Consider the following 25,908-nt stretch of genomic DNA (forward strand, 5'->3'; position numbering starts at 1 on the left):
CTGATGGAAAATGACTGGACTTGTCCTAGGGAAGGATTTCATCGCAGTGTACCAGTTTGGTCTTATCAGATGCTCACAGAATCACGGAGTAATTTAGATTGGGAGGGATGTACAGAGGTCATCTTGTCAAACCCCCTGCTCAAAGCAGGTCTAATTAGTTCAGGTTGTTTAAGGCCATGCTGTTTAACAGTGCTTCTGTCAGTTCTGTTAAATATCACTGGCAAGAACATTCACTTCTCAGTTTAAAGGTAATGACTGACCGCTGTCTTTGGTCTAAAATTCATGGCCTGACTTGAGTAACTAGTAGACAATTATGTAAAACATCTTTGCTTGTAAATTCCGAAGATGTTATTGCTATGGGGCTGGCCAATGGTCTTCGCTAAAGGCGTTCTTCATCTCTTACAGCCAAGGAGCCTATGTAAGTATGCAAACACAAACCAAGGTAGCCTGTTATTACCATTCTTAGGCAAGCAGTCTGTCTGACTGGCTGGGCTGACTTTGCAGGGTTAAACGGAGAGAATGGTCATTACATCTTTTTACACTTTCATTCACAAAATCCTGTGCACCCACATTCTTGGATTTCCACCCCATGCTTTGATAGCTAGTTTCCATACTGCCTCCCTAGTATTAACCAAAAAGGTTAGTAACCGCCTTAGCTTATGAATAACCCCATAATACCAAGCACTTTGCAACTTGCTAATTTATTGTGAGGAAAATTGTTCCTTAATGATTGTCTTTTCTTGGCCTGTCTGTACCATTGTTCCTGGGGGACAGGTATATGTAAATTCATTTTGCATAATCTGACACAGGCAAGTGTATTTCCTTATTTTCCACTGTTTTCCAGGACAGTTCATTTCAATGGTCAATTAATTTGAAAACAAAAGCAACCTACTTCAATTTTTATTAGGCAGATCGCAAAAAATTCTTGATTGTAAGGAAATCGGATCACGTTTTTGGAACACCTCTGTTCATGCTCTGGAGTAACAACAGGAAGGTCTGTCCTAGTGTGCTCTAAAAGTTACCAGAAGTTCATTCATATGTTGTCCAAGACCCTTCCTCTAGCACTACCTCCTGAGACCATTTGCAACCTGGTATTCTTCTAAGGAATGCTCTTCTCTCCATGAAACCTTGTTGCAGAACCCAAGATCTCCAGTAACTTTTATCTCAAACTCTAGCTGTTTGCTAAAGCCTGCTTTTGCTGGAATATGTTTTTTACCTGACCCAGGTGGGTAGAGCTGGCCTTTGAACTTCTAGGCACGTCAGGGAAAAATTCTGTGCATCTTACAGGGTAAACACATTAAGGGCCACCTTTTCCCAGTGTGCTTGGCCTGGGTACTCAGGGCACCTGATTAATTTCTTCATTAGTATTTAGAGACTACTAATGTTAGTAACCCACTAATAATGCTGCCAACTTTTATCTCTGTGAGCAGACCACTACACACAGCCTCAGCCTGACCATTCTGGGCAGAAATTGCTATGTGCTGCTTTGCGTTACATCTCAGACTTAATTAAACTTTTTCTATTCTAGGAGTGTGTTTTGTAACGATGACAGGTTTTGTGATCACAATATTAAAAAAAGGAAAAAAAAAATTAAACCAAGGAATTCTAAGGCATTTTCTTGACTCCTGGATTGAATTGGTTTGTAATTGATCTCCTGCACTCCATCGAGTGCTGGAGTTTCTGTGGGTGTGCATGTGTTTCTGGGTGGAGCCGGGATTTCCTTTGTGCAAAACTTTTTTGAGTTTTCCTAATCTTGAAAATAACAGGGCTGGGGGGGAGGGAGAAGGGAATGACCAGGGGGGATATTAGTACTTGACAAGTAACTGTATTCAGTCAGTGAAGCCCCATGTGAGGTAGGTAACTGCAACAATGCCCTTTCCACAGGGAGCTAGGAGAAGCCAAGAAAAGTAATAGATTTTATCAAAGCAAAGGAAGAAATCAATGTTAGAGAAATAGGAGATGCCGTGCAGCAGTGCTCAGCTTTTCCCACTGTCCTAAAAATGGGCTGTCCAGACACTTACTTCTATAATTGCATTGAAGTGCCTGTCAACGGGCATCTTTGGGGAAAGATGGAAAAGGACTTGGTATGATTAGGTGAAAATTTTCTCTTGCTGTTTTTTTTTTTTTTTACCCTCTGTTGCTGAGGTTCTTTCTGGAAGATAAGTGTTCCCATAAAAATGACTGTAAAATCTTGAGACTTTGTTGGAAGACCCAATGCTTCAAACTTTTTGGCACAAATCCAAGCGCATCCAAGACTAAGAAACTCGAAGTTTGGTTTCTGGTAATTTTCCTTTTTGCTTTGGGATTTTAGATGCAAGTGCAGAATTTCTCACTAGAGAATATCCATTTTTCCCCTTTCCAGCTGGCTCTGAAGAATCACGTTTGTGCTGGGAGAAGGGAATTCCAAGGAGATTGGTGGCCTTTTTCACAGAGTAAGCATTTTCCACAGGCGGGGTTATGCCAACCATTAAATGACTAACATGTAATTAGGAGGCTGGATACTTATAGTTGTCATGTCCCTGATGCCAAGGGAGTCCAGGACAGCTGTGGAGGAGTGAGCACCAAGGGAGATCAGGCTTGGCTGACCAAGCCATTTATGCCTGTATTTGTTTTTGTGTTCGCCCTTTGTGTTGGCTATCTCAGGAGGCAAGTGACTTAGTGTTGTGGACAGTGTGGTGCTTCTCCCGTGTGGGTTTTACAGTGAGTGTACGGTAGAAGGTGCTGCCGCTCAGGAGAAGGCCTGCTGCAGGGATACAAGTTGGACAGAAAGGGAGTGCTGGAAAAGGGAAATTTCACGCACTTCCTGTTCTGCTGTGGTGAAGAACAAGTCTTCTTGCCTGGGCTGGTTTATCTGCTCTGTCCATCTCTGCCTGGGGAGCTCTTTGATGCGGAGCTGATCTGAAGGTTACAGTCTCCTTATCAACTCCATGCTTACCTCCGTTTGTTTTTATTCTAAAGTTCGCTCCCTCGTTTTGCAATAACCCACAGGGTGCTGGGTGTTGCGCCAGCCGTGCCTCAATGAAGGATCTTCATTCAACACCTTTCCCTTCCCGTCACACCAGTCAATGTGACTCCTGCGTTTTCCAGCAGCATTCGCTACGCAGTCCAGACTTTAGTCAAGCCTTGGTTGGCGGTCAGAAAGGCTACCAGACCTACCGGGACCTACCATGGGATCTTCAAAAGTAGGTGGCGTGTTTTAGCTCGGCAAGTCTGATTTGGAGGTGTGATGGTGGTAAAGGATACTGTCTATGGGACAGCTTTAGGACTTGAAGGACATATACAGTTCCAGAAAAGAAATCTGTTTGTTCTCTTGCCTGGCCTTGGACCTCATTGCTCTATCTCCTCCCCTTTCATCCTTTTAGATCTAGGGTACATCATGCATCTGTTTGAAATGTGCAGCCTGAAAAGGGGTGATAGACAGAGGGAAAGCTAGACAGTAAGTTGCAGGCTGAAAGGGAGGTTTTGGAAGTTGTGGTCTGGATGAAAAGAATAACATATGGCTAGAGTGAGAAATGCAGAGGCAAATCCTTCCCTAGCGTGGCCAGGAGCACAAAGATTTGCTTTCTGTTTAGAAAGATGATGTGATGACTTAGGTTGACACTTAGCTTTCCTCCCTGTGATTGTCTTATCCTGCTCCCAGCAGGCTTTTGTTACAGCAGCACAGAATCCAGGAAGCTCATTTGTGTCAAAATCAAATGTTAATAACACTATTTTGGGAAACCATGGGTTTTTGTCAGGTCTAGTTGCAGTATTACTTTCCCCAAATGCTGCAAAAGGTCCCAGTTAAGTCAGTGATGGCAGCATAACTACATAAAGAGAACGCTACAGGTGTTTGTCATTCCAGTTTGGACCCTAGTACTTTTAATGAAGAAGCCATGATTTCTAGGGAGTAATGACAAGGTGTTTTGTGTCTGAAAGTATTTTGTGCAGTCAGAGATGCTGGATATCCTTAGTTTTGTTTTCCTGTAGCAATATTTAAGGCAGTGCTGGAAAGTTCAGAGTATTTTTACAAAAATAAGTCTTCCAGCTGTGACATTCTACTATGCTCTCTTGGGTCAGAGCAGGGATCTGGTCATAAATGTACAGTGAGCCTCCTGGAATTTGTTGTTTCTGTTTAATGCTCTGGCTCCTGGGTTCATGTGGCAATAGGAGATGCTCAGTCTCCCTTGAGTTTGTTTTTTTGTTGTTGCCTCAGCGGTTGATGGAGCTTAAAAGTACGACCTCAGAAACAAAATCCATAAGAATCTGAAATTTGTTTTTAACACCCTAATGATTTGGCTGCATGGCTGAATTTTTTGTGTGATTGCTGAAGACTACAATATTGGTCTCCTCTCTGGCATTGCTTTGGGCAAATGGCTGTGGATGATTGCAAGATACTTATTTTTTCCATCCTCAGTATTTTTTAAAATTGGGTTTTTTTAATAATTTCTGGACACGTTGAAATAGAAACATTGTTTCTGGATTGACAAAACTTATTCTTTATGCCCACTTACATGTTTTCCTCATTTTGTGAGGACAATATCATTTTAGTCAATATGGTGTTGACTTTGCCAGAAGACGGAGTTCAGCTTTTGGTTCTGTGCTCCTTAGTGGTACCCTGCTCGATCCCCAAAGATCCTCTAGTAATGGATGGTAATACCCATACCGTAAAAGCTGTGCTGCTCCAACTCTCAGGTGAGGAAGAAATCCCCATTAGTTGTGAATACCAGTTTGTGTGTTGCATAAAGAGGGAAAACTAAGTGAGAGTTCTTTACCTAGCAGAATTGAAAAGCCATTCCTTTTTCTAGTTAGATGTAAATCTAGTTGCCATGTCTTGCTGATATCAACAGTGGTGTAAATAATTTTAATAACAGTGTGCTAGAGGGTAGTCAAACAACATCAGAGTCCAGTTGGGTTGCCTCCTAGTTAGGAAAGGATTTCATTGTTTAAATAGTTGTTTAGATTATTATGAAATCTAAAGTATGTTAGGAGAAATCTGTGTTGGATAATTAAATATTTATACATTTGGGAAGGGATGGCAACTGCCTGGTCTTAATCAAAGACCCTGGGTAGCCTGTTAAATGTCCAGAGTTCTTTGCTGGGCGGGAATGTAGATCTGAGCATGGAGCTGTAAGCCTTGCTGTTTGAGCTTATCGTGCTGTGCCTTAGGCTCTTATAAGAGCGGTGCTTCAGTATGAGCTTTATCCAGTTCCACGATGCCTCTTTTCACAACGTCTCAAGCTGAGTTGGAATGCGTGCTCCATAAAATCCTTCAGGAAGCAAAGCTGCTAAGGAAAACTGGGTGGAGTAGACAGCCTTGCTGGTCTCATCCCTCCTCCGTTGTGCTGTGTCCTGCTGTCTGGGGAGCAAATGCAGTGTCCTACCCGCAACTTCTTTGTGAAGATCTTGTACCCTGGCAGGGTGAAGTACAGAGTAGCTGGGGTTATAGATGGTGGTCTAAAAGTGAATATGTAGGGGGAAATGCAATGCCACTTGCACCAATTTGTCATGCAGTAGGTGGGCAAAATGAGTGTAAATTACAGACTGCTGAGGTGTAGCAGGAAGTGGATGCCAGCCCTGGTGCAAGGACACTTATGTCCCATTGGCATAAGTGGGAGTTAACCTTGATTATTGCAGGAGGCAGATGTGGTTCCTGCACGGTACCAAACAGAAACCTATTCTGCTCAGTGTGCCCCAGAGTAGATCCTGATTCCAGGAAACTCTAGCAAAATACTTCTGATTCTGGTACACCTGATTTGACTCGTGTGGAATTGGTACCATTTGTATTTCCTTGCCACATTCACTCAGTTTCTGACCATTCTAGACAGGAAAATCAGAATGAGAAAGGACCTCCTCCTGAGCCTTAAAACTTAGTCGTCTTCATTAACTGAGCAAGCCCCAGTGTAAACCCAGCAGCTTTTCTGGCCTCTGCTGTTCCTGTTAGAGGGTGTTGCAGAAGTCCCTCACTTTATCAATTTTTTTCACAGACAGTTTTATGATTGGGCATTTTGGGTCAGCATAAGCTTTTAAAATCAAGTGATTCAGCTTCCATCACATACTGCTTCCATGTCTGTATTTCTGGTTACACAGATATCTTCATTCTGAATGAAGTCAAGCTAACACAAAGCTTGGGATGGCTTAATTTGACATGCTTCTGATACAAGACAATCTGAAAACTTCATGTGGTCTGGGGACAGATTTGGTGATAACAGATTTCATACAGAACAACATGGGAATTGTCCAGTTTCTCTGCCACTGGAGAATTGCCTGGGGTTTCAAAGTCTCAGCTGAACCTCTTGTCTAAGGAGCCTTCTCTAATTTCAGCAGCATTTCTGCCATGAAGAAATTTGTCTGTCTCAGTTCAGTGAAAATACATTGCTAGATTACAGCATCTCACTGTTTATCTACCCAGCCTAGAATTGTTTATTATAAAGTATAAAATACAGACAAACTTACTGTTCAGCCAGAAATGTAACCTTCCAAACTACAGGAAAAGCTGGATACTTTGGGTCAAATTCTCAGTGGATATAAGCTGTCACAGATGCACACAAACTATCACGAAGGCAGAAGGCTTGGTCTGTCGTATCAGACTTGCAGAACTTTTCGGGAGTGATGTAAGTATAGTTATTTTACAGTGCCATTTCATATACCAGTAAACAGATTAAAACACCATCACTGTCCTATTATGTGTGTATTTATAAATTACAATTATTGCTAAGGCGGATACAGTGCTTTTTTATAAATTTTTTTCTCAAAGCACCTTAATAAAAGAGAAATACCGCACATATTCTGAAACTGTGGATAAAATTTGTCTGCCTAAGCATGCCTCTCTTATAGGAGTAAAAACAAAGGACATTTAATAGCCCACAAGAGATCATCTCTAGGTGACTGTTTTGGGTTTGGCTGTTAAGGCTGTCCTGTCAGCACCTTTCTTGAGCAGACACTGTCTGTGCGTGCATGCCAAAGCAGAGACTCTGTTCTCTTTCACAGTGCATGCTGACTTAGCTAGACACTGTCTCTGATATGAAGCTCACTGCAGGTAATGGAGGGGTTCCCACAGCTGTCAGAACGTGCTTTCTGCCCTGCTGAGGAAGACCTTTGAGGCTTTTCCTCTGAAGCAGGCAGTTTGACTTGTAGAAGGCAGTTTTAATTCTGCTTTTTTACAAGAAGTGATTCTAAATTCCAATAGGTAAAAGACACTCTTATTTCTTTTGTAAACTATCAGTTTCAGGCTGCAGTGAGGCAAGTGCGTGCATGATTCATTTAATATGATGTTTGATACTTTTATTGAAAGGCACTCTTAAAAACAAGTTAGGCTATTAAATAAGATTTTTAATTTTTCTTTGAGACTGACTTTTTTCCCCCTGATACTCCTCTGTTACTAAAAGTCAACAGACATAATTAGCTGTGTCCTTCTTATGTCTGTCTTGTAAAATGCATAAGCGGAGGGATCCCTCTGGCTCTGTGTTTATTGGCATGAGCTCCTTGTTGAGGAAAGGGTGTGAGCTCCTTGTTGGGTGGCTAACCCCGGCACAGAATGCAGAGCTCCAAATCACCTACCACCACTCAAGAAAGGTCTTGGTGGGTGTTTCTAGGAAAATGCCAGTTGAAAAAGCCAAGACAATGTTAGGAATTATTAGGAAACAAAGAGAGGACAACCAAGTAAAACTGTTATGTCAGTGTGGGCAATCTTATATCAGTTCTTGTTGTTTCTCTTTGTCAGCAAATATTTCACTCCTCTTCCTAATCGGACAAATCTTAATCTGGGACTTTGCAGTCTTCTGCTGAGAGATGAAATCCAGTCCCTGATTGCAGTGTATTCAAGATTACTGCATGGGCATGGTTGTCCAGGAAAGAGCAGACTGTCTGGGGTAGAGGGGAGGACCATGTAGGCTACAGGCAGAAGGGACCCCGACAGAAAGCCCACTGAGGTCAGTGGGAGGCTTTCAGCTGGTATTTGGTTCAGGCTTAAAATCTCCATTTCTTCTCTGGAGGATTTCAGTGACCTTCTCAGCTGGAGTGTTTTTAATCCTGCTGTGCATTTCTAGGTTACGCTCCCTGTTCCCTCTCTGTTGAGCAGATAGTTCCCAAGGAGTTAGCAGGGACTGCTTAACCCTTGATCTGAGAAAATAAATTTCCACAGTTGAACTTCTATCAGCTCTCTGCAGAGTATTCAAGCTCTGATGGGTCGTCATGTGGATTGAAGCTGTTTCAGTTCTGGGATAGTTACTTCTCTTGTGTGTATTGAATCCCTGTTACGTACTGTCCAACTTTACACGGTGGGACATGTTGTCAGGTTAAATAATTCATCTTTGAGGAGTGAACCTCAGGAGACCAAAGCAGCATAAAGCTCAAAGTTAATGGGAGTGGAAAAGTATCAGCCCAGCAATCTTTGTGGTTTTGTCTCACAGATATTTTTGAAAACCTGTATTTGAAATCCTCCTGGTGCGTTCAGTCTGCACTTCTGTTCAACTAGGGAAGTATCCAGAAGGTACAGCCTAACCACACACAAAAACACCTTTTGTTTTTAAACCCAATTTTTATTTTTAAAACAAATTAGGAGTGGAAAATATACCCTAACTGTTGTTTCCTGTTGTTATTTAAAAGGAAGGGGGAAAGTTTATTCGGAAAAAAAGGAAAAGAAAGACATCCCAAGTCCCAAAACAGCCCCCCTCTCTTAAGTGACTTTCTGAGATGTATTTATCAAATAGCTTCTTGTCTGAGGAAATTCAGTTTAGAAGCTGATGCTGAGTCCCCTCTGCACCTTTTTGGAACAATGCTCTCAAACAAGTTTCATTAATTAAGTGAAAGTCACGTGTGTGAGTAAAATTACACATGTGAGTAACGGTTGCGAACGGGGGTTTCTGGTTGCTAAATGAGAAAATGGAACTTGAAAGGGAAGAAATAAAGAATAAGAGTTAAAAAATGTTATACTATGACAAAAGACTGCTGAAAAGGTTTCAAATTATGTAGTACTCAATATTTAACTGTGTCCCAGCCATGTTACTTCTGATCTGAAACCGCTCTTTCACTGATATGATAGGCAGTAATTTCTTCACGCTCACCTGCTGTGGTGTAGGGGTGGCATTCAGCCTTTCAAATAGGCTTCTCAAACCCAGCATTTTGGTTTGGGGCTATGCCAGGATCATTATAGCTGAAAGACCTTCTGAGTGTTTTTCCTTCTGTGCAGCTTAATCAAGACAACTGCTTTTTAAATGAGAGTATCTACAAGAATGCATGTGAGTAGGTTGTGTCAAGTTAAATGTGGGCGTTTTATGTTTGTTTTGTTGGCTTTTCTTGAAACTTGGTCTCACTTCAAACATAGTAGAAATGTTTGCAAAGCATCTAAGCCATGCAAAGGTCTACTACCTGGGGTGGTGGGAAAAAAACACACCAACAAACCCACGTGACAACTTAAAGTTGAACTTGCCACTGACTTCATGGTTTCACCTAAGAGCTACCATTTAGAAATATTATTCTCTATAAGGTAGAGTCCTGACTATTTATACCTGCATATTTTTCATTTCTCCAGTTAAAGTTTTAAGGCAACTTCCATACAGTAGTCTCAGAAATAACTTCGGAGCTGCTCATCTCCAAACTCTTAACAGGACTGTTTAATTGCCATCTTTTTTTTTTTTTTTTTCTGCTATGGATTCACTGATGCATTTTGAAGCAAACCACATGAGATGAGAGGTTAATTAATAGCTGTTTTAGAGGACAGCAGGAGTGAAGGAAGCACTAGCTAGGAGATCCAGGACAAGTCAGAACAGATGTGAGTGACAAATGAGTATTCCCATTTTTACTCAATCAGATGTCACGATATTTAGCCTAAGTCAGTTGTTTTCCAAGCTGAAGTAATAAGGCTGTAATTGTAAGGCTTTACAACGTATTTGGAATGAAATCTCAGAACCTGCTTTCATATTTATGTACCGTGCACAGTGTGCTTGCTGTCTCATTCCTGCACGCAGCTGCAGTGGTCGCTTGCAATTATTTTCAACATACTTTAATGTATTTAAACTTACGGCTCATGAGGCACGTGCTCCGGACGTGAGCTATATGTACTTTGTGATGAATGTGGGAACTTGCTGAGATGCCTCATACCCTCAGGAAAGGATCCCTGCAGCCTGCTTTCCTGGGGGAGGCTATACCTTAACCTGAAGGTGTGCATGTTTACGTGAGTGAGGTAGCTGGCTCTAAATTGAAGGACTCTTTGCCAAAAATTTTGGCTTCCTGTTCTGTATTTTGTAATGGCTGATAACACAATAGAAAAATGGCTTTAAGGATCTTCAGATGTCTTTGAGTTTATAGCCAAAGGCAGAATTTGTTGTAAGTAACCTTTTTCAGGCAGTTTTTTTGTCTAACTATAATACTAACCTACTGACTGTTGACTTTCCTTGAGTTAATTTGGATTAGCACCTGTGTAATTAGCATGGGAGAGACAAGTATCTGGTGAGGCTTCCTACCTATGTTCCCCAGTCCACTCACACGTCCTTGTTCTTCCCTGTCATTCCGTCACTTCAGCAAATACTGCTTAAAGCAGTGCTTGCTTTCTGCTTTTAGATTTAGTCTGAGTAAAACAGGAAGCACAGGCTGGCCCTCTGAAATCTCTTTTTTGTCCAGCCCTGCTTTGCAGGCTGAAATGGACTGAGCTGCTTGGATAATGTATAGATATGTACTATACAAAGCATGGGATGCTTTTTATTAATTTTATTGCACAAAGCAGTTTAGGGAGCAAAGGTGCCAGTGTGTCTGTGATAACTGATTTCTTTAACCGATTGGAAGCTGCCTACGTTGCTATATGAAAGTTCACCTAGCTGAAAAATAAGTTTTATTCTTGCAAATTTCCAGTCAGAGGTCACATAAGAAAGTGCTTAGTGGGACTCCTATTTAATTTGGCCCTAATAATAAAAAAAACCCCAAACTCTCAAAACCTGTCTGTGTTCCATGACTTCTAGCATGTTCCAACATCTATTTCAAAATAGTCTTGAGTGATGGTTTCATTTTCAAGGGTGTTGCGTGAGAAGTCAATTAATACTGCTGGGAAGAATCAGCTGATGTTGAGGGAGAAAACTGTATCTTCATTTTTGGGGATTTTTAAATAGAAAAGGATCTCTTATTAATCTTTTCCCTTTGTTCTTCATATTTTCCCCCAGAATTCATCAGCCAGCCATCAGAATAAGACATCTTGAGCCCTGGAAAATTGCTCTAATTGTTATTGGAACAGCAGTGGCAGCAGCTATCACCATTGGCCTCCTAGTTTATTTTCTGGCATATGGTAAGTTTTACATAGCATATCAGTGTTCCTATGTTTAGTGCGTTTCCTTTGTGCTTGTTGTGCCACACAATGCTGGGAGTTTGTTTTTCATCAGTCTGTCTAAAGCTCATTTGGGGAAAAACCACTGGCTTCTCTAGAGCTCTCTTTCCTTCCTCATTTAGCATCTTTGCAGATCTCTTAGGAACACTTCCTGCTGTGCAGGGTGGTTTAGGGCTGTGGTGTCTGTTGGCTTTCACTTGCTTTCACTCCTTTCACATCTTCCTCGTGATCTACTTCTGTGATGAGGTCAACACACAAGTCTTATCATCTCCCTTACATGAGTGACAAACAGAGTCTTCCGGTTGTCTCTACCTGTTTTTTCTACCAGTATTTCTCTGTTCCCTTGCCCTGATCACCAGCAGCCGCCTGCCAGGGCTTGGCGTTGAGTGGGCATACAGGCCAGGAAGGAAGGTAGCTGACCAGCAAGATGCAGCTTGTGATCCTGTGTGAGCCCAAAGTGCTGTTGGTTGGCCGCAGATGTAACTGTTGGGGAAACTGGGCTTTTTGTCACTACGTGGCTTAGATCACCTAACTCAACTGAGTTCTCGCTCCTGGGCTCCTAGCTTTTGGAAGCTGTATCTGAATGGGTTGGATACAGGTGAAGGCTCATCCGTTCCCTAGATGTCTGGGTATCAGTCAGCCCCAGGTGTTTCTCTAAAGTTCATTCGTCTTGGTGCTTTGAGTATTGCCTGTTCCTCTTCTTTCCCTTGCAGATCAGAAGCTGTTCTATTACAGCGGCAACATAAAAATCACCAACATCCGGTACAATAATGAATTGTCCAGACAGTCCTCAGGAAGGTTTAGAGACCTGAGCGAGAGGGTTGAGAGACTGGTAAGTTTGGACGGTTGTGCCTTTCCATTATTAAGGACTGTGTGAGAATACAAGAGTCATTAATGTGAAAAGCATACTCTTAGACCACAGGTGTCTGGTGTACCCTGAGCCCCCACGGTTAGCAGACCTGGGAAATGGATAGCATGAGGGTCATGGTCCCATCTGGCAGACCAGGCGCTTGTTCTAGCGTGTCACCTTTCTTTGTCCCTGCAGTGGTGAAGCAGATACTGACAATGCTTTCAGCTTCCTCCTATATCACTAATGATTTGTGTGTGTCTTCTCTTTCCCTGCCCTGAGCCTGGCTTTGTGATTTATGCCCCGCTGTCTCTAAGGAAAGCATGCTTTTACGCTCTCCCCGTTACGGGGTGGGGAACTCTACCTGCCAGGCCGTTGCTGTGTGTTGAGAAAACAATACACAAGCCCTTTTCCTGTGCCTTTGGTATGTTTTGTTGGGAAATCCTCCTACAAATAGCAGAGGCTGCTGAGTGGCTCTCAGTCATACAGTAGCTATGGAAATAAATAGACACATTGCAATTTCCTTTCTTGTTTTCTCTTTGAGACACTTCCCCACAGATGATAATTACAGAGTTCAGCTCTTTACAGCAATAAGCATGTGATTGTGCTTGTATCTTTTTGTGTTTCATTCATCAGAGTCCGATGTGTATCTCTTACCTCCTGTTTAGCAACCTTGCACAGATACTCAGTTAATAGGACAATCAATGCTTTGCTCCCCACTGTCATTTAATTTAGGGCCATGCCACTTGTCCACAACAAAATGTGAGCTGTGGTGAACATTATTCTGGAGAAGCAGGGTGCTACATAGGGATTTGGCAGTGCTCGCATCTTTTCCCGGCTGCACTGCTGAGGGCCTCAGAGATCTTAGTCAAGTCGTCCTCTTTTCCGTACTTGTTTCCCTTTTGCCCTCTTTGCCTAGCGGGGACTGTACCGTATTTCCCAAGATCTGTTCCTGGTGCACAGATGTATGTATAGAGTCTTACATAAGCTGCATTTACTTAGGTGCTACCACTTTACAACTATTACCTGATAATTGCAGGCTTTTAACCTCGTGATGTAGGACCTTGGAGAGGGAATATTTTTCTTGACCAAAAAGACATTGTGCATTGTGGAGGCAGGAGGAAGGCAAGGGCTGAGAAGAAGTCTGAGGAATAATGCTTCATTGACTTAAAGTTGTATCCCTTTCTTCCACTCCATTCCCCCTTCATTTTTTAAAAATGTGGCTCCTTTGGCAAAGAAACACTTATTTTAGCTAAGACGTTCTTTCAGACAGTGTCCAATGCAGTCAGATTTCCTCTGAATGGAAGCCAATGCTTTAGAAACCCTGTCTGCTCTGTGTTGAGCACTTCTGACAGTAGTGACAGTAAATACCAGTGCTGGTTGAGCACTGAGAACCATTATTTCAGAGTGTGTTAATTGTTCCTGATAAGTAACACCATAACAAACATACAGAGAACTAAGTAACCTTTCCTTCATTCCTGTGACTTTTCTTAAGAGCTGTCTTTAATTCAGCCATTAACTTCTTCCTCCCTCTCTCAAATTTGGTGAGTTCTTTGCTGTAATTTTAGGTCAGCTGATTTAAATGGTCCCTGCCATAAACTTTGAGTTTTTGTGGTTTTTAGCTCCAGGTGTTCCATCTAACAAGGATGTATAAGATTGAGAATTGTCCATAAGCTTATTTAAAGTGACTTCATACACAAATGAATAACAGTATGTTCCTTGTAAGTCTGATTCTCTACAAGCAAAACTCAGCTTGTGGTGATAAAAATCAAAGCAATCTTTCCAGAGACAGAAATATCCTCTTGACTTCTTGACAGACAGCTGTCTCAGAACATCTGCATTTTTATTTTCAGGGTTTTCACACCATCTCTTTAATGGAGGGAGAAGAGAGTTGAGTTTTTATCACATTTTCTGATTTGCCTGGATTTACCAAAATCCTTTGCAGTCTTTCCCTGGCTGGTGTCAGGGTTTTGGATTTCCAAGCCTTCCCATTGTCATAGTAGTAACGATACCATAAGCTCACGGTTGTGAAACAGTGAGTCAATGCAGATAAATGCAACGTCTTTCACAATACTTGGTGCAAAGTGAACAGAAGTGAATCATCTCTGATAATCAGAAGCATTCAAATTACCTGAGTTAGTGCAACTACCTGCCAAGTGCTCCCTTCTCTGATCACTCCCTGATGAAGCCTCCTTTGTTTGTCCCCAGAACAACCCTGAAAGGAGCTCTTTCCTGGTGAAACATCAACTCTGAAAAAAATGGTTTTGGTCCCATAGGGAAGTCATCCCGTGCCTTCCTTGGGACTGGCAGCAAATGTCCTGATGTTTGCTTTGGTTTCCAGAGTCGAGTAGTAACACCCATAGTGTGAACGACATTCCCGACTCTCTTATCTCATTGAAGGTGGGAGGGAATGCAGCGAGATCATGCCAGAGAGCTGATGAAGCTGGTGCACCAGTCAACATCTCAGGGCTGACTGGAAAGTCTGGAAAATGTCTTGTGGGGTGGAGCTGGGGGGACTGCGGAACAGATGATGAAAGGTCTTTGCTCCTCGCCTGGCTTCCTGCAAGTGCCTGTGAGGGTTCCCTTTTTGCTGTCTTGAAAAAGCAGACCTGATGGAATGCCATTGTGGAAAGAGATGTTCCAGCTCACCAGAGCCTCCTCATTTTTCTAGCTGGAGCAGTTGTTCTTCCCTTGCCAAGCTAAAATGCACTGTGCCAGACTGTCCCCTCTTGCACGGGATAAAAAGGGGACAGTCACAGCCTTAATGGCTCCTTCCCCAAGGAGCCTCTATTTTATAGTGGGTTCACTTAATGCTTGGCTGATCTGCACAACTTTTACCCCCTGGTTTTCTCCACCTCCTGCGCCGGACTTGGATTATTTTTCGTCTCCCACAAAATGTATTAATTCTTTTGGATTTCCCAAGAATGCCTTGGAGGCCCTAACTACCATATTACTAACAGCATCCCGGGGGAGATTTCCAAGGCCCTGCTCTAAGCTTTGCTTCTTCAGCCCCTCTGGCACCTCGAAGTGTGGAGGGAGCTGAGACAGCCAGCACCAGATAGACCTGGGCGACTGGGATGATCCTAGTAGCCTACTCTGGGCAGCAGCACTAACTGCCCTGTGTGCAGGGAGGAGGATGGAGAGGCTTTGTGTCCAGTGTGGAAAGTCATTTTGACCCCAAGGGAAGGAGGTGTGCATTCAGGAGAGATTGAAATGAGTACCTCATAAAGCCCGTCTTAATACGAATTGTCTCAGCAGAAGGCTGGCAAGTGTCTAGCTGTGAGAGAGTAGTGGATACTAAGCAGCCACAGCATGTGACCCTTTCAGTACATGGCTGGTTGCTCAAGAGAAATGGACACCAGCCTTTACCCTGCTCACCAGTGACTTGCAAATGTCTGCCCTTTCTACCACTACAATAACTTTCTGATACTTTCTCCTAGATATTGTGGGCTTTACCCTCTTTGAGGACAGGATATGCCACCCTTCTGCTTTCCCAGGCACCTAATATCTCCCTGTCTCCTTCTCCTCTGGCCAGAGCTGTTCCCAGCCCTGCTGTTGGGCTGCTTCTCCCTGTCCTAGTCCAAGTATCTTTGTGGACTCTTGCATTAGGCACTGTACCTCCCCTGCTTCTGGGGCTATGCCCTGTCCATTATCCCCTGTCCTGCTCCCACATGATGGTAAGCCAGACCGTGGGTTGGGTGGATGGATGCTCCTCAGGTATAACCGTAGCGTGGCTCCCTCCTTGGCTAATTGGGTGCCTAGGGAAGAGGCGAGGTGTTTGTTTTCTCTTTGTGAGTGCCTTGAGCCACGGAATGGACCGGCATGGGTTTCCCCTGTCGTCTCATCATCCGCAAGGCACCTGGGCTCTCCCCTGTCATTCCACCATCTGAAACCAACACAGAACTAACTGGCTGCATCTGGGCAGACTGGCTGGGGATTGTATTAAGAGGGTACCTGGGTACTTCCCCTGGGAAACTACTACCTATCCCAGTATTTCTATTGAACTCATGGAATTCCATCAAGTAATGCTTGCCTCAGGACTCAGTATTGTGTGTCAGGACATCTCTTTTAGAAACAGGCAGCGCGTTTCAGTGACTTCAAGTGATAAGAGAATCTTCTCTGTCCTGAAGTACAGATGTTGGGGAAAGTTTTTAATGGATACAGCTCTTGGAAGTTTGTCCTGTCTGGTAGAATTGAATTAGTGTGGGTTTAATTTAGAAATAGTGTCTCTACTGAGTATTGCAGAGGCACTTGCGATACCACAGGAAAATGCTGCAGAATAGTTCTGGTGACTCTGCCTGTTCTCGGTTGGTTTAAGGACTTGCTGATGAGTCCCTGTACTGGCGCTGGTAAGGAAGGAGGCAGTTTTCTCCCTTGGGAGATGATGATTTTAGAGGTCGTTAACACTTCTCTCACTACGACGGGGGAGAAGCAGCAGGGCACCAGACGCCATGCACCTCCCTTCCCCCCCCCCCCCCCCCCCCCACCTCCTGTTCTTTGTGCTGCGAAGGTAACTGAGGATCCCAAGGACTGTCAAGTACAGCATTTGGTACTCAGTAGTTGTCTGGAGCTCTGCACCATCCCTGCTGCTTTGTGGCTCACAAACAGGGCTTGTTAGCTGAATCCAATGCCTCTGCTTAGCTGCCCTCTGGGCCACCACTGCAAAGGACACCAGTGGGGTGCAATGGAAGCTCACTTTGTCCTCTGCATCCTCAGTGGTGCAGATTCTCAGCTGCTTCAGCACAATTCAGTTACAACCAAAGCACCCCACAGTTTCCCAGCCCCTGGGCACTGATGTCTGCTCTGTGCAGACAGGGAACTGAGTTGGAGAGAGTTGAAAGGCCAAATCCATAAAGCCACTTCAGCACCTGAGGAGAGATCCCCAGAGGTAGGAAAGAATTTTTCAAGTGCCTATGGGTAATCAGGAAAGGACCCACCTAGTTCCTTCGGCACACTCAGGTTTTATTCACCCTCATGACAGTACTTGAGTGTCTTTGTGTTTGTTCTCTCTTAACTCCCATGTAGACACTTATGCTTCCATGGAAAGCAGAGCTTTACACCTGATAACTTTGTTTGGTGGATGGGTTAGCCTTCAGCAGGATGCTTGTAACTGAAAGACTCTGCTTTACACCCAGTGATAAGCTTGCAGTCTTTCCGATATCAGGAAGTACCTTTTATCACTTGAGTTGTGAATAGCTTACTGTCATATCTGCGAGGCCAAAGCCTGTAGTACTGGCTAAGGTTTCCATCTGAGCTGAACTCAAAGGAGGCCTAGCTGAAAAGACCGGCAGCAGTGAGTGAGTAGATAAGACCTCTGTTTTATGACACTTGGCTTTTTTAGGGTGAGACATGACTCAAGTCTTCCTGGGGAGCAGAAGTGTGCGTATTTGGGAGAGAGAGGGAGGTGAAGTACAAATCACTTCAGAGCCAAGAGCTAGCTGCAAAGCTGGCTGAAACTGTACCCGAGATGTGTTTGTCACACCTTCCATGTGGGTGCTAAGGTAAAGCTCAGAAACATTTGGCTTGCTTGATCAGTGCCTTATGGTCCTTGAGTCGGGAGGTTAATTCAGTAGGAGCAAATCCCCGAGGCAGCAGGTTTTTGAAACACTGCTAAAGACTATTTGCTCTGGGACACCAACCTGTGAGGACTAATTTAGAGGCGATAACTGAATGTGCCACAAGAAGAGGGAGTGTGCTGAATTTCAAGGGAGTCCAACATGACTCTTTTTTACAGCAAGTTCAAAAGTACAAGTATCTACAAGTATCATGTAGCTTAATTTGCAGTATGTGTGCTGTTCCCCCCTACCCCCTCATAAAACACTTCTTTTCCCCTCTCAGCCCCTGAAGCAAAAGAAAATTGGAGATAAATTGGACAGATCACAGAAAGAGAAATTATGGTAGCTGCAGCAGCCAAATCTTTCCAAGGACTTCTCAGAGTCTTGCAGCACCCAGTCCAAACTGAGTAAGAATGTTCCTGGTTATAATAAGTTTCAAAAGAGATTTGGCAGCATTTTCAGATACGGATTCCAAAATTTAAACCTTAAGTCCTTATTTAAACTCAAGCATTCCTAGGCTCTGTATGTGCTACCTCAAATACTTGCTTAGTACGGATACGAGGTGAAAAGAATGGAACTTTTATTGCAAGTTTTTCTTGTTCTTCACTGAAGACAATTTTATTTAGAAGTGCATTTATAGTACAAAAGCCAGAAAAATGAAGATTTTTAAATGAAGCTTTTTAGAGACTTTTTAATAAAACTGTCAATTTTTTCTTGTTCTGCAAAATAATGTTGTAAACGGGAAGGAAACAAAAAATCTTTTATCTATGAAAAAAAAAATCTTTTATCTATGTAAAAAGATCTTTAAGGAGCATTTTGAGAAAAATATCCTAAAATAAATTTAGGGCATTTGACATCTGCTTTAAAAGCTTTATTTTAAGGGAACCGTTCTCACAAATAGGAAGCATTGTCCTTGGACTAGCATGGTACAATAAGGGTGCCCTCTGTGGGTGACTGGGGCTAGAAACAAAGCAGAAAGCATCTTTCCACGGTAATTCAGCCAACTGGGAAACTTGGCAATGTAACAGTGGCCAAGATGAATGACGGTGCGGCGACTTGTTTATTTAGCTCTGGAATTAGAGGTTGACAGCACACTCGACTGTCAGTATGTATATGTACAGGTGTGGCCTTAAAGATATAGGTGAAATGCTGTACACTGAGAGAGGAAATAACTCACAGAAAGCACTTGTTATCACACTTGTGATGCTTTTTTCAGAAATTCCTATTGAGCTCAAAAGAAGGAAAAAGACCACTGTCATAGGCATATACTGCATTGATTTAAAAACTGAGATGCTTTCTTGCTTTAACTTTTGTTTCCAGTTTTTCCTGTTTCCACAGGTCACAGTAGCACAGGGAACTAAATATTGAGGAAAATACAAAGTACTTTTAAATGCTAGCATGACTTGATGCAGTGTAGTGCATCAAGCTGTAGCTTAGTGTTTTTCCTCACCTGTAAGACCTCAAACCGTCAGTGGGCTCTACCTAAATAGCATGAATTTCCAGGATGAAATGGTTACTTATCAACAATGTGCCTAATATCCAACTTTTTCTCTAACTTAAATTCAACGATCCTTCAACTTCATTGATTCTTTGAATTATTAATACAATGTAATTTTCTCAAGTAATAGGCATACAGGCTGATTTTTATGTCTCTTTTTTTTTTCCTAATAAGCATTTCCTTTTCTAATAAGCATGTACAAAGCCAGAAAAGTCGTAAGAAGACACCCCCCAGCCCCCACCTCCAAAATAAGTAACTCTAATTCACATCCAGTGTGTGGCAAGAAAAGCTATAAAATGTGCACAAGGAAAATGGATGCGAACCTGAGCTGGAAAAAGGAATTCAAAATTAAATAAAGGGCAGTTATCGACAGTGTGTGTGATTAAGGGTAGAATCTTATCTTAATTATAGACCCGCAATCCAGAATTACTGCATTGTTTACAGGTAATTAAATCAATGAAGTGATTCAAGATGTGAACTGGTGTCACTGAGATCAAAATCTGGCCAGTCAAGAGAGTGGTTGTTTAGAACATAGTGTTGTGAAAAGGGACAATCCAAATTCAGTGCTGAACTTGCGTGGTTGATGGTATTTGGGCACGTGTAACCCGAATACATCACTATTGATCTTCCTTAGATTTCATAAAACTGTTCTTTTTCAAGAGCTATTCGCTCCTGTATTTCAGCTCCTTACCTCTAAGTAGTGCCTAAAAAAACAAAGGGCACAGAGTCATTTTCCTGGGAAAAGCATACTTTTGTCGGGGGAAAAAAAACCCACAACCACACAAAAGCCCTTTTCTGGATATTGGGCCCAGATGGTTTTCTCTCCAAACTTGATTTTTCTCTCCAAAAGTTGGAAAATCTCCTCCCTAAGCAGACGAAATTTCAATGGCAGTGTGAAAGTTTTCGGAAGCTAATTATGGACAATTGAAAGCAGGGAGTAGGAATGGGAATACTTAGGTGACCTTAATTCCAGCTGTCACTATTACATGGCTATAATGAAACTCCCATGCCATTACATGCCTTTCAAATTGGTTGCACGAGGCATAAGCATGGTACTTTAAATCCTGACGTTATCCCATGTATTAGTCCTCTTAATTTCTTTTATCCGAAAGACCAATCTTTTTAGGAACTACTGTACAAGGTCAGTTATTTCTCCTTTGTAGCTGACGCCTCCAAGAACCATCCAGCTGAGCTCCTTATTTTAGTGCAGTCAGATAGTGCTTACTCACCTCCCAGCTTTAGCAGTCCAGTTAGTTTAAACTCTGTGAAGAGTTTGTGATACCATTTGCAGATGTATGGGATCACACTGCTCTTGCCAGCCGTGACACATGCTGTCTTTGTGTATGTGTGGTTTCTGATGGGAGAGTTTCTGATCTTCTGGTTTGCTGGAGGCCGGTGGATCATTACACTTGCTCTCCTTCAGGTCCGTTTTCTTTGCCTTGGGCAAGCACTGTGGCTGTAGGGTTGTCGCTGCTGCGAGTAATTGGTATCTTTGTTTCTAACGGGAGTGTGATGTCCACATCCTGGTTTGGGACAGTGACAGGTTCAGTTTTTGCTGTCCCTGTCTGTCTTTCTCATTCTGCCGTCTCTCTCTCTCTCTCTCTCTCTCTCTCTAATCTCTGGCAGGGTTCCCAACTAACCCCTCAGTTGAAACCTGGGCAGGAGATATGTCAGATTCTCAAGGGAGCTGCTACTGGATTTACATCGTGGTCAGCTCTGGGGGTCTCAGCAGGCTGAGCTGTAAATTGGATGCAAATTGGCCAGCGAGTTGGGTGCTAGGTACAGAATTAACACAACTGATGAGTAGTAATTCATATTGTATGATTGCCACAAAACTGGAGAGGGTCACTGAACCAGGTGGTATGTTCCAATTAATATTTATGGTCAAAAAGCTTTAAAAAATCACTAATAATAGGCTTTACATCCTAAAGAGCTAGTGAGGTGAGAGTAAGAATATAGTATGATGATAGCTATTGAAGGACTAAACTGGCAGCAGGCAAAAGAGCACTAGTATTGAGCTCGATAGGATTTGTGCTCGCAAACCTACTGAATGCTTTTGAACATCCCACGCAAGCAATTCGTTGGGTTCAGCAAATATTCCAGAGGAAAGTTCTGTCAAACTGGATTTAAGGTAACCTTTTTGATAAATCCTGTTACCTTGCGTGCAGTGGCAGAGCAGTGTGTGGTGGGAGAAAGCAAGGGCTGACACGGCTGACCTTGCTGGGTCAATTCCAGACCCAGCTACACAGCTCGTGTCAGCTCTGTCCTACACTGGAGCGATGGGATCCCTGTCACATGTGACCTGCTTCCAGAGCTTGGGGGTTTCTTTAGGTCCCAGGGAGGCAGGGCGCATGGGGCGACTCAGAAATCATGAAGATTTTAGGTTGCTCACAGGCCTCAGAGGCTTGGCCATGGTGTGACACGAGAAAGAGGATAATTATGAGATCCGGAGTTATTCAGGATAGGATAGGAAAACAAGTCTTGTTCATCCAGGTGTAAAGCAACTTCTGGCTGCAAGGAAGAAGGAAGAATTTCCTTTGTGCCAGGGTTTGTACAGGTGGGAACGTTTTGCCCTCTTATTGCATCTTTGGTACTAGCCACTATTAGTTACTGTATTGGCATAGATGGACCAGCGTTCAGGAGCAGAGTCCGGTTTGTCTTAGAAAATTGTACTGCATGGAGAGAAGTTTCATAAAAAGGATGGAAGATAGGAAGTTAAATTGGGGAAATACCAGATGGCATTAAGCTAAACTAGCCAGAAAACATTAACTTAAAAGAAAATCTTGTTTGGACAAACGTTAAAATAAAGGCTATCAGGAAAATGCTGCTCACTTGACAGGAGCAGGACTTGGCACTTGGTTAAGAATGCTTACAGACCTTGCCTGCAGCAGCAAGTGTCACCATTGAGCAGTTGGTAGACAAGGGCCAGGAAAACAAGTGAGATGCACTTAAATCAGTGGTGAATTTAAGGGATCTGGTCATGACAGTGTCACTTCTGAGTGGCTGTAATCAAAGCAAAATGCTTAAAATGAGTTTAGGTGCTTCTCCCAGGCAGGACCGGGTCCCACCTAGTTACTGGACAAAGTTCTAGTTGCTTTTGCTTCCAGGGTTGGGACTCAAGCTGAAAAGAAAACTAGAAGCAGGCTGGAGAGAAACATTTACTGTTTGATGTGGGTGTGAAAGGCTTTACCAGAAGATGAACAGTAAAAATATGAGAACATTAGTCTTTGAAAGTTGTTCTCTGAAGGCATCTTGCTACATCTTTTTCCTTGTACATAAACTCTGTATGAATATAAAGAAACTCTATATGAGTATATTGATAATTCAGGTTACCAAAATCATCGCTGAAGGAAAGAGGAAATTTGGAACAGATTTGTATCTGTCAAACAACTTCATCAGTCGGTGAGAGATAGGGGCCACAGTGCAGAGGTTTGGCTAGCATGTCTGTCTTTCCTGGTAAGATACAGCAGGTTGCAAAAGTAAAAAATACTAGGTCAAGTTTGAAGGTGTTAAAGGCCCTGCAAGGAATACTGGAAACAAAACCACTCTCCAGTTGTTTTTTTATCTATTGGTGATGTAGTACTAAGGCAACTCTTAAGGAGGGGAAAGTTAGTGACAGTATGTAACAGGAAGAGAAAAGTGGCTACTTTCTGATTCAGATATGAAATTGTGAAAGAGAATGGAAGGAACACAAATCCAGTAATTTTGGTATCATTTAAAATCATATGCTTACTGTTCTCTCCATAAAATTAACTAACATCCCTTTTGGATTGAATTTTCTGAAAACAATGTCTGTTGCTGATAGTTCAGTTGCATTTGGACTCCTTAGATTCTTTTCATAAAAAGTACTGTGTGTAATTGTGTTTTGTCGGATGCCGCTGGAAATCTTTGTCTTTGCCACAGCACGTGGTGTTCCTGATCAGACTGTATAGAACATCTAGGAAGCGGTCCAGGGTGAGGAGAAAAGGCGAAAGCTGAACATGTCAGGAGTTCAAAAAACACAATCATATGAGCTGCTCAGGCTGTAGCAAAGATACACAAGAGAATGGGTGACAGAAATAAGGATCCCTGTATCTACTGCAGAAATGCAGGTGGAAAGTGTAGAAAAACACTTGCAATCTCTGAGATGAGACAGTACAGATAGCTTGAAAACACAACTGCCGGAAGGAGATAAAGGATTCAGGAATGTCATATTGACTTAACCCTCCCTTGCAAGGGATTGGGAATTCTTGCCCTCTTCAGTCGCAAGCTTAAAGTCAGCCTGCTTTCGCTTTACTCTTTTTAGCGACGTAGAAGCTTGAGGTGTACCTCGGCGCAGCTCAAGGCTCTCTTTTGTTTGCAAAGCACTCTGCAAAGAAGTCCCTGTCTCAGAGATCTCAAAAGTTCTCAGAGGCAGTGCAGCCAAAGATAGCACATGCCATTGCATGCCACAAAGCTGGCAGTGCTGCTGAACTACGTGCTTCTGCTTACACAATCATCAGTGAAGCAGTTAACGCTGTGACCGAAATGATAAGCAAATGTTATCATTAAAAAAAACCTAAAGTAAAAATAACTTTTTCTCTGAGGACAAATACTTCCAATAACCAAAGGGTGGGGTGGTGGTGTGTGGAACAGGCTGCAGAGTTATAGGAAACAAAACACTTTATTCTTGATTTCTAACTGCATGCCTCATAAAATGCAGAGGTAGCAGCTGGCAACCTGTGAAGTGACAGGATAAAGCCCATTCTGCATATATACAGTGGATTGTCACAGTTGATATATTTTTTTCCATAGAATTTTGTCTATTCCAAATGCCTAAGTAATTCCAGGTAACTGCCAGTAAAAGCATGATAAAAGATCAGCATGACCATTAAGAACATTTCTTTTTTTTTTTCCTTACTAATGTATGCTTAAAATCACCTTAAAATGATAAAATGTGCAGTTTTCATCTTGAAACTATTCTGCTTCAGTATCACTGTGTAATGACATGAGGCTTAATCTTATGACAGCCAAGGCTGGGAAGAGGGGCTTTGTGTTCTTTGGGAGGAATCACCCCCAGATTTCATGCTTACGTGCCTGTTTCTGTATCTGAGAGGTTTCAACATACTAGAAGTTTGAGAACCATTACTTTTTTCTTTCCTCTGGAAGACAGAAAATGTGGAGACCTGGCTAAATCAGACAGCCTTCATGGGCTAAAAACTACAAAAAAGACAACTTGCGTGATTTTGTAAAGCATTTCTACATCATTTTTCCTGTAATGCATTTGATGTTTACAGGATACGTTCGATTTACTGGGTCTTGCTGAAAGGAGGAACTGCATAACTCACTAGTGACTTTGCTGTTTCTCAATACTTCAGTGATCCTGAGCCATTCCTGGCAGAATTTCATGCCGCGTTATATCACACTGCGCTGTCTCAGACTGATCACGCAATCTTGAGACAACATTCAGCCTAAAGCAGGATGTGGTTAAGCAGGCACCAGCGAAGATGTAATTTGGGGATTGATTCCTTATGAGTCCTAGATTTCAGATTTCTGATGAGAATTGCTGGACAATTCCCTTAGCATGTGGCAAATCACAAGGGTGTTTGGGGGATATAATTTGAGATCACTGGTAGTTTGGTTATACGTTTCTGTATGACCACCCTGTATCAGAAGGAGCCCCTACAAGAGAGGCTCAGCGCAGAGCACAGCATGCTGTATCCTTTCTGTAAGCCATCTTTAGGCAGCTGTGCTTTGGGAGATGGCAGCAGTGTGTTTCAAGGATATTTTATAGATATCCCTTGTTATGCCTGGGAGGGGATGGGACAGCACTATAGTGGCACACTGATGTAGTCATAGGATGTTTAGAAAAATGAGTTAACTTTTTATGATGTGCCTTAGGCCAAATGGGAAACGGTTAGGCAGAGTCTGTGGCAAATATTCTCTAGAGGTTGGGCTGGATTACGTTTCTTGGCTCTATAAGCTGTGAGTTTGTAACTGAATGCTGTTTTCTGAATGCTCCTTCCAGCAATATGTCTGTTTCCCTCCTTTTTTTGTTGTTATCTTATATTTTTCTTTTTTCAACAGATCGACAAGACATTTTACAATTCCATTTTAAGGAAAAAATACATCCGTTCACGCTTAATCAGAGTGAGGTATGTGAGATTATAATAAATGCACGCAGCTGAGATAAAATGAAATGTGCGCCAAGCCCAGCTAGAGAGCCATTTGATCTGGTTCAGTAAAGTGGATTTCATGTAAGATGGGAGCATAATCGCCAGTTGAGCATAATCTTATTCTGAACCATGCCCTCCTTTGGATCTTGATGCAGAAGATAAACTTCAGTCACTCCAAATCCTATACAAGTTTGTGTTCAGATCTTGAGCAAGCTTTAGCTAATAAAGTAGATACAACTTGAGCTATCTAAAAATAAAAAGCGTTTTGAAAACTATTTCCTTCACTATAATGCAGACGTCATTTTACTTCTAGCATTGCTAGCGTGCTGGGCTTGTCAAGTAAAACCCAAGCATGGCTGTGCTCGTTCAGAAGGTCCCACTTGTCAGTGTTGTGTCTCTAAGAACAGGCATAAGTAGGTGCCTAGGGAACAGTAGCACAAGACGTGTATGATAACTGCTTCTTGGTATGCTCCCTGCCTCCAGCTATTTAGCACTTGGGATTTCCTGAAGTGGTTGTGGTTTGTTCAGCAGCCCCCAGTGGAGTTATATTCCAAGGAATTGTCCAGCCTGCCCTGGACTCT

The 25,908-nt window shown here is 42.6% G+C and overlaps 1 protein-coding gene across 1 annotated transcript in view; it reads left to right on the forward strand.

Annotated features, from left to right (window-relative positions):
- The first annotated feature begins 3,018 nt into the window (after positions 1-3,018).
- LOC104258898 (transmembrane protease serine 11E-like) overlaps positions 3,019-25,908 on the forward strand; it is a 42,154-nt gene continuing 19,264 nt past the window's right edge. Inside the window, exons 1-4 of the mRNA XM_059818030.1 lie at positions 3,019-3,182; positions 11,133-11,254; positions 12,007-12,125; positions 25,239-25,306. Coding sequence (XP_059674013.1) covers positions 3,019-3,182; positions 11,133-11,254; positions 12,007-12,125; positions 25,239-25,306 — 473 coding nt within the window. The remainder of the gene's footprint in view (positions 3,183-11,132; positions 11,255-12,006; positions 12,126-25,238; positions 25,307-25,908) is intronic.

This window comes from Gavia stellata, chromosome 5 (genome assembly GCF_030936135.1).
Source record: "Gavia stellata isolate bGavSte3 chromosome 5, bGavSte3.hap2, whole genome shotgun sequence".
Lineage (NCBI taxonomy): Eukaryota > Metazoa > Chordata > Aves > Gaviiformes > Gaviidae > Gavia > Gavia stellata.